The sequence below is a fragment of the Pseudonaja textilis genome, chromosome 6, assembly GCF_049901715.1.
Source record: "Pseudonaja textilis isolate UNSWEBS1 chromosome 6, rPseTex1.2, whole genome shotgun sequence".
In the NCBI taxonomy this organism is placed as follows: domain Eukaryota; kingdom Metazoa; phylum Chordata; class Lepidosauria; order Squamata; family Elapidae; genus Pseudonaja; species Pseudonaja textilis.
Genome location: NC_141995.1, coordinates 61,412,686 through 61,426,990, shown reverse-complemented (window position 1 = coordinate 61,426,990; position 14,305 = coordinate 61,412,686). Strand labels below are relative to the sequence as shown.

Genomic DNA, 14,305 nt, shown 5'->3' with positions numbered 1-14,305 from the left:
GGTTTGAACTCCGAACGTGGCAATTTGGTTGCAAAAAAGGTTTCATCACCATTTGAGGACACATCGTCAGCGTGTTTTGAGTTGTGCTTGTCTGTCAGAACACAGGTCTTTGAATGCCTTTTGATGAAACACAAATTAATCTGAATGTTGTTTGTTCAGATATGACCTGATTTTGGACTGTTTGATTGTCTGGCTGTTGTTGCTGGGCTACAGTTAAGTATTGTCTGTCCGATTCAGATTAGGATTAGAATAGTTTCTCTGTGTGCTTCTGAATCATGGCCTGGTTTTGGCTTGTTTGATAGTTTGGGTGGCTGGCTGTTGTTACTGAGACGGGATCCAATTTCTTGTGATCTGGCCAACCATCAAACTATCAAACAAGACGAAACCAGATCATGAGTCAGAAGCACCCGGATAAACAACTCTAATCTTCATCTAGGGCTTTTCTCACAACTGGCCATATGTTTTGAAGTTGTTGTATCCACTCCTTAAGGGATGATATGGTGGGATCTTAGGGACCTGACGCTTCATGTGCTTTAGGGTTACATTAACAAAATATACCCTGTTTCTCCAACAATACGGCCTCCCCCAAGAGGAAGTCCCAGCATGTTTTATAGGCATGAAATGAAATTAAGCCCCTCCCCCAAATTAAGGCCTATATTAAAACATGCAAAATGGGGGGGAAATGGCGGGGGGGGGCTTGCTGTTAGGAAGTACTTTTGTTGCACACCCGGATATGGTGCTGCCTGCGTTGACCCCGATACGAAGTGCCCCACCAAGGCCGAGGTCAACATCCAAGCCGTCGCCGCCCGCCTGCCCGAAGATGCAAGGGGGGGGGGATTAAGTCACCCCCGAAAAGACGGCCTAGCCATTTTTTCGGGGCTCAAAAAAAAATAAGACCAGGCCTTATTATATGAGAAACACGGTAGCTGCATACAATGCAGGAATAGGGATAAAGACTGTACGGTAATTTAGAACTGATGGAAATGATGTTGATTGTGGTAACTATGTGAATGTTTTTCTTTTCTATCTTAGTGCAAGTAAAAGTAAGTTAATGAAAGTAGGGGATACTTGGAAGGTAACAGATTTTCCATCCGAGTACTGTTTTCTTGATTTCCTTTCTTGCTTTCCAACACCTTTATGGGCTTATTTTATATATGATAGGTATACATTGGATCTCTGTTTACCTCAGCTTTTGAGCACAGCTTCTCTGTGAGAATGCTAAGACAGTTAGATCATAACATTTTCTTGTCCTTATTTTCCTCTCAGAATCTTGATGCTTTACACGACCATCTTGCTACAATATACCCAGGAATGCGTGCTCCTTCCTTTAGATGCACGGATGCAGAAAAGGGGAAGGGCCTCATTCTGCACTACTATTCAGAGAGGGAAGGACTCCAAGATATTGTCATTGGAATCATCAAAACAGTTGCTCAACAAATTCATGGCACAGAAATAGATATGAAGGTAAGTGTCAAGATAAAGTCTCTCCCCAGGATGATTGTGACAATGGATAGCTCATCATGGCTCTGTTATTCCATTACACATTTCAAGAGTTAATTTTTATCTATAGGAAATTACAAATAGCAATATCAGGAACAGAAATCTGTGTAAATTATGTTTATGGCTATTTGTATATTAATTGATCCAACAATTTTGGAATCCTAAATGTGCTTATGAGACCAATCAGGATTTGTCCCAATATTTTTATTATCTGACTCAGGATGGGAGGAGGATTTTTAAGAATGGACAAAAATAATAACTACACATATTACCACAGAGTTTCCAGTTCTAGTCTTCATAGAAAGTGTCAGCCTTCAAGATTTTATCTTTTTTTTCCCCCTTTGCTTTGCATCTTTTGGCTGTCATAAGTAACGGTGGGAGGAGGGGAGATATGGTTATGGGAAGTGAGCTGGAGGTGTTACAAACCAGAACTGTATAAGTTGAGGCGGGGAAGGTTCTTGCTTAGGCTTCTATCCTATGCTATGCGCAGCTGCAACTCTGTATCAAACTATGTCAAGGTCAACGGACAGAAGCCTCAGCACCACCTGGAGATGCCCACATGATGCTATACACAACTTTTAATTGGATGAGCCAATGGAACTATTGAGGGTGGGAACGTGGCCATCACTTTGTATATATGATTTACGCGCCCATTTCCTCAGATTCAGAATTCTTGTGACGCTACCACTCGATTTCCAGTAAAAGATATCTTTTCTCTAATTAATGGAGTCTAAATATTTCTTTCTTGGATTTTGAATGGAGCACCAACTGACAGAAGGGTTACTTGGGAATACTTCAGCTTCTTTACCTAAGCTGACTTCTCTAGTTGATGTCCTTCAGGTACTCTTGAACTTTAGTAACCATAATTTCTAACTCATTGACCATACTGCTTGAGAAGTACCGAGTTAGGAATGGCTACCATTAGCTGTTCGGGTGAGGGCCCATCAATTCTTTCTCTTTTTGTGTCCTCTTCTTTTCTTTTTTAAAATATACACAAATAATAGAACGCATCGACTAGTTATAGAGACTGCCTGATTTCTGGTTTTTGGAATTGTATTTCTGCTCCATAAATTGAGAATTTCCAATACATTATTTTGTGTTATTATGGATGAGATCATATAGAACAGCAATATGAGCCAGCAGTGAGTGGTGGCAGTAAAAAAAACCCCATGCAATCCTAAATTGCATTAACAGAGGGATACAATCATTAGGTACTAATACCACTCCATAAAGCCTTAGTAAGACCACACCTAGAATACTGCATCCAGTTTTGGTCACCACACTATAAAAAAGATGTTGAGACTCTGGAACAAGTGCAGAAAAGAGCAACCAGGAAGATGAGGAGACTGGAGACTAAAACATACGAAGAATGTTTGCAGGAACTGGGCACAGGTAGTCTTGTGAAGAGAAGGACCAGGAGAGACATGATAGCAGTGTTCCAATATTTGAGGGGCTGCCACAGAGAGGAGGAGGTCCATCTCTTCTCCAAAGCACCTTGAAGGCCAGACAAGGAACAATGGATGGAAATTGATCAAGGAGAGATTCAACCTAGAAATAAGGAGAAATTTTTTTACAGTGAGAACAATCACCCAATGGAACAGCTTCCCCTTGGAAATTGTGGGAGCTTCATCATTAGAGGCTTTTAAAAGAGATTGTACCGCCATTTGTCAGAAATGTTGTAGGGTCTCCTACTTGGGGGGGACGGGGGTTGTACTAGATGACCTACAAGGTCCCTTCCAACTCTTTATCTCTTAAACAGCTTATATTACATTATAAAATAGATATCAGAAACCAGGTGATATGAGAGTTTAGCAGGAATTGATTAGAGAGGATAAATAAAAGAAAAAGTATCATATATAGGAAAGAGTAGCATATATACTATAAGCACAGCATTGTTTGCCTACTGAAGGCACTGTCATATATATAGATTTTCCATAATCTACCAAATTACTTGACACATTGAGCTTTGCCACGAGAACAAATTGGTGCTGGGCTCATTATTGATGGTAGTTGGCTAGCAAGGTACTCCACAAATAGCCTATACCTACCTGGTAGCAGAATAGTATTCCCATCTGAAATAACATGGCTATTTTTGTGCTGGTTCAACTGGCAACAGTGGGCCATTTTCTATTATGTGTTAAGAGCAATTCCTGCTTTTCGGACCATACCAAAAATAAATAAATGGCAGGCACCAATCAAGCATTGTTAGATAAGGTGACTGTTTACAGACTGAGAAGTAAACTAGATGATATCTACAATTTATATTGTACTGCCTTACTTCTGTTTTATCTTTTAAAGTGTATATGTTGACTGTTTAATCTGGACAGGATGGATTGCACCATGGGTGGAGGATAACTGATTTGATTAACTGATCCAGTTGAATACTTACAAAAAGAAAACACCCTATCCTCACCCTATCTTTATCGATTTGCCTAACATGGACTAAGAAAAGCATTAGCGAAATTAGAAGTGTAATAGGACCATACCTATTGTCTAATTTTACTGAAAGGCCTTCCTAGAAAATTCAGTCATAGGTAAATGAAATAGCTTTACTAAACAAAGACAATGTGGCCTCACAAAGGAGGTGATGCAAATCTGTGTATAATGCTGGCTGGAAAGGTGACACGATTTCTGGAAATATTTCTGGAAAGGTGATACAATTTTAATAATAATTGCATAAAATCACAAAATACGAAGACCTGCAAATAAGTATAGAATGACTGTGGCAAAAAAAAAAGCAATTATATTATCAAGAGGCACAATCCCAAAATATCTTGAATATCATCAGCATTGACAAAATCCCCATCAGTCAACTGAAAAAGGCAGAACAACTTACATCTTGTAATGGTATCTTTAATACTATCAACCAACATCTGCTTATCCCAAATCCTTTAGAACAGGGCTGTCAAGCTCCCGGCCCACGCTAGCCACGCCCGGTTTAGCGGAGGGGAAAAAAGTCCCAATACGTGACATCATGCTGTCATGACGACATAAATTCGATACCCGTGCCTTGGAAGGACTTGGTAGGTGGATAAAATGCCAGATCCAATCTAAACACCTGACTGACTATGCGGCCAGCAATAATTTATTAAAGTTATATACTGGCCAACTCCCAATGTTGTTAGGCCTCTTACATTCAAAAAAATATTTAAAAACAAAATGTAATAGAAAAACACACAGAGACAAAAACAGCACAAGACTGAACAACAGTGGCAAAGAAATTTGACCAAGAAGGGAATGGAAAGGGCATCGGTTATGCTTTCCAAAGATCCAGACCTTTCAAAACTCCTACATCCTATATTAACATTAAATATTTAAATTAATAAGTTACTGTTTAGGCCTGCATCTTTGCACATATTATGATTTTTTTTCCTCACATCTATACTGTAACTCATGCATATATTAGGAAAACACCAATTGTTCTTCTCTTCTGGTGCTAAATACATACAAATATTTAATTTATTCAAACAATATATGTGACAACAGAGCTTAAATCTGGAAAAGGAATAGGAATGAATTTATATAGAAATCTTCCCAACAGAGAAATGTTTATACATACATAAATACTTGGATGCATGTGTGTGTTTGTGTGTGTGTGTGGATGGATGGATGGATGGATGTATAAATAACAGAAAGGCAGTTTTAGACCCTTCCCTCTTTTTCATTAGCTGAATAGAAACTTCTCCTTTTGCCGATTCATTTTGCTGCTGCTCGGGGAAGGAGAGTCTGCAGCATCTTTGAAACCTGATAAGCAATTTGACTTCATTTTTACTGCTGTTGCCATGGTGAAAGACTTTGAAAATGGTGCTGGCTGCTCTCGTTTGCTAGCTAGTTCATGGAGAAGATAATTTAAACTATTCCAGGTTGTGTCCCTGGTACTGATGTTCTTGTTTAGCTTCTTTAGCACATCTGCCTCTAAAGCTGCGTGAAAGCTTATGGAATGTAGAGAATTCATAGAAAGGGAGTGGGCTTTATTTTTCAATTCCCTGCCATTTATCAGAATCAGGTGATTGTGCTTGAAAAAATACCACAGTCTAATATATTGAAGAGAATACAACTGTTCTTAGTCTTGTGAAACAATGGAAATTGGAAGGTTGTCAAATTTTCTGGGAATGGAAAATACAACTTTTTGCAGCTGTTAATATTTTAAAGCTTGCATCTAATTCTAAGGTGTCTTTTAAGAGATGTGTTATGTAAGTTTAGGTAAAATTCCTTGAAGTGAGCCTTTATATCAGTAATATGTAGTAATATATATTCTTTAACTCCATCAAATGCTTAGTTTGTTCAATGTTCCTATTGTGGACTGAGTTTAATGCAAAAAATTCTGCTAATTTCAGCTATGCTTTTACATGCAACTTATTTTGCATTTTTGACCTCTCTTCTTCTAGACACGTATTCTCCCTATGTCTCACAATATATTCTAAATCATTTGCTATAAATTTCCTTGCAGCTTTGCTGTTAGTGACACAGGAGACTAGCAGAATATTAAAAGATGAATTTTATCAAATTATGAAAGTTTACAGTGCCTAGTGCATGTTAATGTCAGCGCTTGAAACAGTGTAATTATGTGGCAGAAGGATCCCTGTTTTCTAGATAATATTTTGTATTGTTTACCTTTTTAATCTGGTGGTTAAAGAGAAGGCTTTGGATAGAAAATGATTAAACCATTTAGTGGTATTTTGAACATTTCAGTTATAGTGTTCAAAAATGTGTTTTTTGAATAGGTCTACAGGATTTAATTGATGTCTTTATTCAAACTCTTTGATTAATAAAAGCTGGGTATAATACATCAGAATATTTTAAAACATTTTTTTGAAAGCTATTAAATCACACTTTAACTATCAAGCATTTGGCTGGTGACAACTTTAATAACAGCAGCAGCACTCTTATTTCTCTAAAATAATATTTTCTGTGACGTACACATGACTAGTCAGAACTAAGATTATTAAGACGTATTTCTCCAGTCACAATGCATCATTATTATTTTAACCAATAAAATGAATGAAGGTTTTGGTAACTAGATACCATTGTAATTTTAGTATGTATGATATAGCTGAAAAATGACAAGTTAGACCAGGGGTGTCAAACTCACATTGTCACGGTGGCATCATGTGACATATCCTGACTTTTTTCCCGCCTTTGCTAAACCGGGAGTGAGCATGGCCAATGCATGACGCATCCAGCCCATGGGCGGGGAGTTTGACAGCCCTGGGTTAGACTGAAATCCATGTCTACTCAGAAGTAAGATACGGTGAACTTAATAGGATTTTTTTTCCAGATATACACAGTATCTTCAAGTTCTTTTCTTTTATTGTGTGGTAGTTTGTCAGTGATATTAAATAAATAGTAATCATGCCAAGTACATTATTTTCTGCAATGGAGTTGATATAAAATCAGAGGAAGGCTATGAATGTATGTCAGTTTAAATAACAGTGAGCCACAGATAGAATTGGTTCTTTTAGTTTTGGAGGAACCCTCGTTTATTACTAAGAGTTTCACCTTCTTGCCTCTGCCACAGTGCAGCTAGCTTAAACAATGGAAATAAATCTGGCTTGGATCCAGAGACTGGTTTTGTACACGACAGAATACCTCTCTTTTACATGGGGGATAATTTCCTCCTTCTTGGGCAAAAGCTTTATATAATTAAAATACAATTTAAAAATTGCTACTCTTACCTTTAATTCAGGTTTATCGGATCTCTATAAGGGTAATGAAAGATTCTGTATGAATATGATCACACTATGTGAAAAAACAGTAAATGCCTGAAAAGCAGAGGTGGGATTCAGCAGGTTCTGACCAGTTCTGGAGAACCGATAGCGGAAATTTTGAGTAGTTTGGAGAACTGGCAAATACCACCTCTGCCTCCTGAGTCCCAGCTGATTGACTGGGTCTTCTTTTGTTGCCCTGCACAGGAGAACAGAGCTGGAAAGCAGGTTAGTGGGGTGGGGAGGGAATGGGATTTTTCAGTAACCTTCCCCCTGGAGTGGGGAGGGAATGGAGATTTTATCTTTGCCCTGCCATGCCCACCAAGCCATGTCCACCAAGCAATACCAGGCCCACCAAGCCAAGCCCACAGAACCGATAGTAAAAAAAAATTGAATCCCACCACTGATGAAAATGAGTTTATATTATAGCTGAACATCTGTTTCACAAAACTATATTGTAAAAGTGTCCCATTTGGATTGAATACCTCTAACTTAAAAACATTTATTATATTCCATTATATTTTAAACTAAAAGCACATCTTCTTCACTGGCACTATTCTTCCTTTCTTGGTTTCATTTACTATACAAACACTGGATGTGTTTGAAGTATTGCAAAGAGACTTAGGTATTCCTAGAAACCAGAGATTCAAATTGTCAAATTATTCTTCATCATGCAAGGGGCTTTTTGGAACCTATGGTTTTCTATGCTGTAAATTGATTCTTCCTGATGACCCTCTTTCTTTGGTAAATTACTTGATCTGAAGAGCAAATTGAGCTTCAAAGGTAGGCTTTCTTGTTCTTAAGTCATCATGCCTTACATTTATGCTATTAGTTCATTGTTTATGCTATTAGTTCATTGCACAGCAGTATCACGGCCAGGAATTCTAATTTAAGTCTGCTTATTTTTACTCCTGTACTTTAGGTGTCTAGATTGGAATTTAGTATGAGCAACACTTGTTGCTGAAGAATAAAAATAGACTAATCTTGGATTAACCACCTTTTCTTTATGATGTTCAGGTTATTCAACCAAGAAATGAAGAGTGTGACCATATTCAGTTCTTAATTGAAGAAAAAGAATCCAAAGAAGAAGATTTTTATGAAGACCTTGACAGATTTGAAGAGAATGGTACTCAAGAGTCTCGCATCAGTCCATACACGTTTTGTAAGGCTTTTCCTTTCCACATTATATTTGACAGAGACCTAGTTGTCACTCAGTGTGGAAATGCAATATATAGAGTCCTTCCCCAGGTAAGAATTCTTGTTTTTCCTGCAAAGCTTTTGAGTTCCAGATTTTCCATCATCCTCCTATTCACTTTTTGATACCAGTTCTGTTACTCAATATTTTGTATGCACTATTTGGACTATGAAAGGTATTCCACATTTCTCCCTTTTTTACTATTACATCTGAATCTGCACACATGAAATTTTAATGATCAACTGTTTAAATATTTCATTTAAAATATTAATATTGAAAAACAAGCATAAGCTGTTGGGTAGTTTAGCCCTTGCATGTTTTAAATAGTTTTCATTTCATAATTAGCTATGCCCATGTTACCTGCTGAAAAGTTTTTTTCCCTTTTTAAATTAGCAAATATTATGTACTCTAGCATTTCAAAAGATTTATATTATTTCATGCCTCTACCTTTCCTCCTCCCTCCCCTTTCAGGTTGATTTTCATAAAGTCTGACCTTAGAATACAATCCTTGATGAAAAGCCTCGAGTTTTTCATTCCAAAACTTTTTCTTAAAGAGTCAGTTTGAATTTATTTTAGCCTTTGCAGCCTGAATCACTGTAAACATGACATTTGGGAATAGGGCCACATGGAACAGGTCAAAGTAGAAGTGGCCACCACTTCCTTGAAACGTTGCTTGAATTATTGCTGCGGATTGTATAACACAAAGTTAGTCATAGAGATTGTTTAGAACAGCGTTTCTCAGTCTTGGCAATTTTAACAAGTGGACTTCAACTCTTGGAATTACCCAGCCATCATGCAAGGCTGAAAAGGCTGCTTTAGAGTATCTCCTTGCTGAGTGTGATTGAAGGTAGGATAGGATTCATTCTTTTCATCCTAGAATTTGGACAGTGTGAACAACTCTCATTCCATTTAATTTTTTATGCAAAAAGTCCATTATTTAATTGTACAATAGGAGCACTGCTTCACTAAATATTATTGTACTAACGCCACAGACAGTACAGAGGGAAATGGACTGCAGTCACTAACCAGAATTCAAAGTCTTAAAATGTATTTTTATTTTTTTTACTTATATTTCAGCTCCAGCCAGGATACTGTAATCTGTTATCAGTATTTTCATTGGTTCGGCCTCATATTGATATTAGCTTCCATGGAATCCTCTCACATATCAACACAGTGTTTGTGTTAAGGAGTAAGGTAATGTAAAACCCAGTTTGCAATTTTTCAATAGATATCTGTTTTACTAGGAAGAAGAAAAGGACTTTAAAACTCACGTTAGTTTGAAATAGGAAAAACACAAGTCCTAGGAAGACCCCGTGGCTAGGGTACTTGCATCCAGTTTTGGTTGCCACAGTGTCAAAAAGATGTTGAGACAGAGTTCAGAGAAAAGCAACAAAGATGATTAGGGGACTGGAGGTTAAAACATATAAAGAACGGTTGGAAATGTCTAGTTTAATGAAAAGAAGGACTAAGGTGACGTGGTAGCGGTATCTAAGGGTTTGCTGCAAAGAAGAGGGAGTCAAGCTATTCTCCAAAGCCCCTAAAGGCAGGACAAGAAGTAATGGGTGGGAACTAATGAAGGAAAGAAGCATTCTAGAACTACAACGAAATTTCCTGACAGTTAGAACAATTAACCAGTGGAACAACTTGCCTCCAGAAGTTGTGAATGCTACAATACTGGAAGTTTTAAAGAAGAGATTAGACAACCACATGTCTGAAAAGGTATAGGACTTTCTGCCTGAACAGGAGGTTGGACTAGAACAGTGGCCCCCAACCTTTTTTGTACCACGGACTGGTACCGGCATCACAAAATGATCCACGGACCAGTGCCGGCATCAGCATGCATGACCAAGGCAAGGCGAGCCGAGCGACTGGCCAGCCAGCCGTCCCCCGCTTCTCCCCGCCACCTTCAACTCCTCCTTTGTACCTTCTCGCGGTCGATGGGCTTTTCGGGCTCTTTCTTAATCTCCTCCTGAGTAATGCGAGACTCCACCGCCATCGGGACGGCTCTTCGTTCGAAGCCACCCCCCCTTCGACGAAACTAAGGTGCGAGGATTCCTTCAGCACCCAAATGCCGCTTTCCATCCAACCAACGACCGACAAGCTCACCCGGAAGCACTTTCTCAAGCGCCGTCCATACAAGATGGCGGCGCCCAAGCAAAATAGGTGGCTCAGTACAAAATGATCCACGGACCAGTACCGGTCCGGGGCCCGGTGGTTGGGGACCACTGGACTAGAAGACCTTCAAGGTCCCTTCCAATTCTATTATTCTGTTATTTTTTGATTGTCCATAATATGAGGATATTCCATCTTGGATGGGCGTGCAAGGTCGGTGAATCTTCGTGGACCTAAAGCTTATGCTTAAAGAACCAGTGGTGGTTGTGGTCCAAAAGGCAGCCTCTGGTGCACCCCTTCAGGGCCTTTAGATGGTCACTCCTGCCACGGCCATATTGTTTTGTGGCTGTTCATAGGATGTTGGGCCACCTGGAAGTTCTCTCTGATCCAGAACGCACCATCATGACCAGTGATAGGTATGCCTTGGTATCCCCAGTAAACCTCTCTGCTTTGCAGGCTGCACCCATTGATAATTTGCTCTTGGGTGCAATTAAAGTGCTGGGCTTAGGCCTTGTAAAGACTTGATTTCTGAATATGGATTAGCTGATCTGTCCTGCATATGGCAGTTGGTATGCTCTGAGTTCCTTTGGTTAAACAAAGGTCCATTTGGACCTTGGAAGGGTGTCTTCTCCGTAAATGGAATTTCTCCTGAGATCCATATGGCCCCTACCCGGCTATTTTTCAGAATATGGCGAAGACTTGGCTCTTCAACCAGTCCTTTGACAAGGGAGAGTGAGACCCTTGTGGTGTTTCCATTCAGTCTATCATTCTTGTTATCTATTTTGAAATCTTTGTTCTCCTTTTTTTAATGTTCTATTGTGTAACTTCTTCCTTTTGATTGTTTTGAGCCACCCGGTGTTGTTGAGGACTGGGCTTTTATTCACAACAACACAAATGCTTTTCTTTATAATATTTGTTTAGGTAAAGATCAGAAAATCAGAAAAAGAAAAACCACACTAAAGTTTTCTGTGGGTGAACCTGAGGGCAAGGCTTATAACAATGGTACTTTTCATTGAAGTTTCCTTTTGTTCTTTAAAAGGAAGGGCTTTTGGATGTGGAAAAATTGGAATGTGAAGATGAATTGACTGGTACAGAAATTAGCTGTTTACGCCTGAAAGGGCAAATGATCTACTTACCTGAAGCAGATAGTATTCTTTTTCTTTGTTCGCCAAGGTAAGCAAATAAGATTTGCGTGTGTAGTGCATTTATAGTGTTGCAAAACAACTAGAATTGCAGCCTTTGAAACCAAAATGCCCCTTTGATTCTTGATCAGGAGGTGATTAAACATTTCTGTTTGTCCTTGTATAACAGCAGCCCCCAACCTTTTGGGCACCAGGGACTGGTTCCACGGGGAGAGGTTTTTCCGTGGACCAGAGGGTTGTGTGGTTTTGTGTGCTGCCTGCATCCCACAGATGGGCCTTTGCTCGTTTGTGTGGCCCAAGTTCTGGCGTGTCATGGCTTGGTGTTTGTCCATGAACCACAGTTTAGGGATCCCTAATGTATACCGTCCATTCCTGAAGCGGATGATAATATCACTGCTGGGGAAAGTATTGAAGTATAATAACACTAAGAAAAAAATAGTCAACAGGAGGGTGGGTGGCCATCGATAACTGTTTTAATTGCTTGTATTTTGACTTTGATTTCAAACAATGTCATGAAAGAATCAGTTATTTCAGAAGAATAAGTCTTACGTTAAGTCGATGAACTGCTTTTTCTTTAAATAGAAATGTACCACATAGCGTAATAGAAAAATGCAATATTAATAGTGTCTTCAGTGATGAAATAGAGATGTATTGTTACTTTTGGGCAATTGGAAAATCGGCAAAACAGATTGATCAGTATCTTTTGCATAAAAGTGCCAGGAAAATCTTGCCCTCTCATTTCCTCCCTCTCACTTTTAATTGCATTAGTGTGATGAATTTGGATGACTTAACTAGAAGAGGGCTGTATTTAAGTGACATTCCCCTGCACGACGCCACACGTGATTTGGTCCTTTTGGGAGAGCAATTTCGAGAGGAATACAAACTGACCCAAGAACTGGAAATATTAACGGATAGGCTCCAGCACACTTTAAGAGCTTTGGAAGATGAAAAGAAGAAGACAGATACGTACGGTTTGATCTCTTACTTTGAATATGAAGTGGTATAAATGATCAATGTTTATCACTCTGCTGTCTCTCTTTGGAGGCTTATAAACAACTCTGCTTCCTAATTGCCTAGTTAAAGTCAGTGACATTACTCTCGATAAAGTAAGATAAAAATGTTGAACAAAGAAACATAAACGTGTCCCTTGCTAAAGCCTGGGAATGTTTTCTGTTTACAGTTCTTGCACACGTGTGACCTTTATATTTAGGTCACCGTTTCTCTTATCAGTCTGGGTGGATAAAGAAGATACAAAGGGTTGAATACAGTGAAGATAATTTAGCGTCATGCCACTAAACGAAATAATCTGCAGCCGTGATGGCAAACCTATGGCACCAGAGGTGGCACGCAGAGCCCTCTTTGTGGGCACGCACACTGTCGCCAGCTGCTCTTCTGGTTTCCGGCGCATGCATCACGCAGGCCAACTGGTTTTCATGCGCACTGGAGTGCTGGAAACCAGCTGGATGGTGCGCATGCGCATGCCAAAAACTGAAAGAGTAGCTCTGGCTGGCATGCATATGTGCACCAGCCAGCTGGTCTTTGGGTTTCCAGCGCTCAGGCCTTCATGTGCACTTGTTCTGATTTGGGCAGTTGGCACCAAAAAGGTTCGCCCTCACTGTCTGAACTTTCTAATGGAATGTTCATATATAGTTGAATCATATAAATTACTAATTTTATATTTTTTTAAAAGACATGGTTATGAAGCCTTGTAATAAATGCATTCTTCAGCCTTCACAATCTAGATGAGTTGCAATTCACTCCTCATAATATGTAGTCATCATTGCCAAATTAATTTCTAGTTATGGGAGCGTATCTCAAGGATATCTGTTTTGGAAATCCTAATGTATCATGGGCTACCACTGAGTTTGTCATGCAGTTTTTGTCTTGTAACAGTATTTTCTGTTACAAAAGTCATTATGTATTAAATTTAATTTACTATGCATATTTATTGTGTTGTTTGCTTAGAAGTAAACTTTATAATGCAATGATGCCTGCTGTAAAATATGCTAAGTTTTTAAATCAGTGAATTCTAGACACGAATATGATAAATTTATCGGAAGAAGATCAATTTATTTCTTTTTCTATTTTTTTTCCTTTGCTACTGTTACACAAACGTATAGATTATTATATTCTGTGCTTCCTCCATCTGTGGCCAATGAACTGAGACACAAGCGTCCCGTACCAGCAAAACGTTACGATAATGTGACTATATTGTTCAGTGGCATTGTTGGTTTCAATGCCTTCTGCAGTAAACATGCCTCTGGCGAAGGAGCTATGAAAATTGTCAATCTTTTAAATGACCTTTATACAAGATTTGATATTTTGACTGATTCACGAAAAAACCCGTTTGTTTATAAGGTAAATATGATATGTCATTTCTGTTCTGTGAAGAGGGTAACACTGTTTAAGGACCAGCTTATGACAAATAGTGCAAAGGTGTGTGGCTGAGCACGTTTCTAGAGAAATGGGTTGCGGGTTCCAAAACATTTTACTGAAGTCTCAAACTATCTCTTGGCAACTTCTTAACGTAGGCTTACACAGTCTGATGCTAGGCACAGTATTTACAGTCTGAAATTAAATTCCAGGTGGGTTTATCATGAAATAGAATGAAAGGTCAGTTTGGACAACAGATTGTTAGAGCTTTGCATACA

General features: G+C 38.9%; 1 protein-coding gene across 4 annotated transcripts in view; it reads left to right on the top strand.

The window, feature by feature from the left end:
- The window catches only part of GUCY1B1 (guanylate cyclase 1 soluble subunit beta 1), a 58,278-nt gene that overhangs the window by 26,020 nt on the left and 17,953 nt on the right, over positions 1–14,305 (top strand). For all 4 annotated transcript variants that reach the window (XM_087936696.1, XM_087936699.1, XM_087936698.1 and 1 more), the window contains exons 5-10: positions 1,267–1,464; positions 8,223–8,453; positions 9,478–9,594; positions 11,552–11,685; positions 12,423–12,620; positions 13,775–14,012. In XM_087936696.1, the coding sequence (XP_087792822.1) occupies positions 1,267–1,464; positions 8,223–8,453; positions 9,478–9,594; positions 11,552–11,685; positions 12,423–12,620; positions 13,775–14,012 (1,116 nt within the window). The remainder of the gene's footprint in view (positions 1–1,266; positions 1,465–8,222; positions 8,454–9,477; positions 9,595–11,551; positions 11,686–12,422; positions 12,621–13,774; positions 14,013–14,305) is intronic.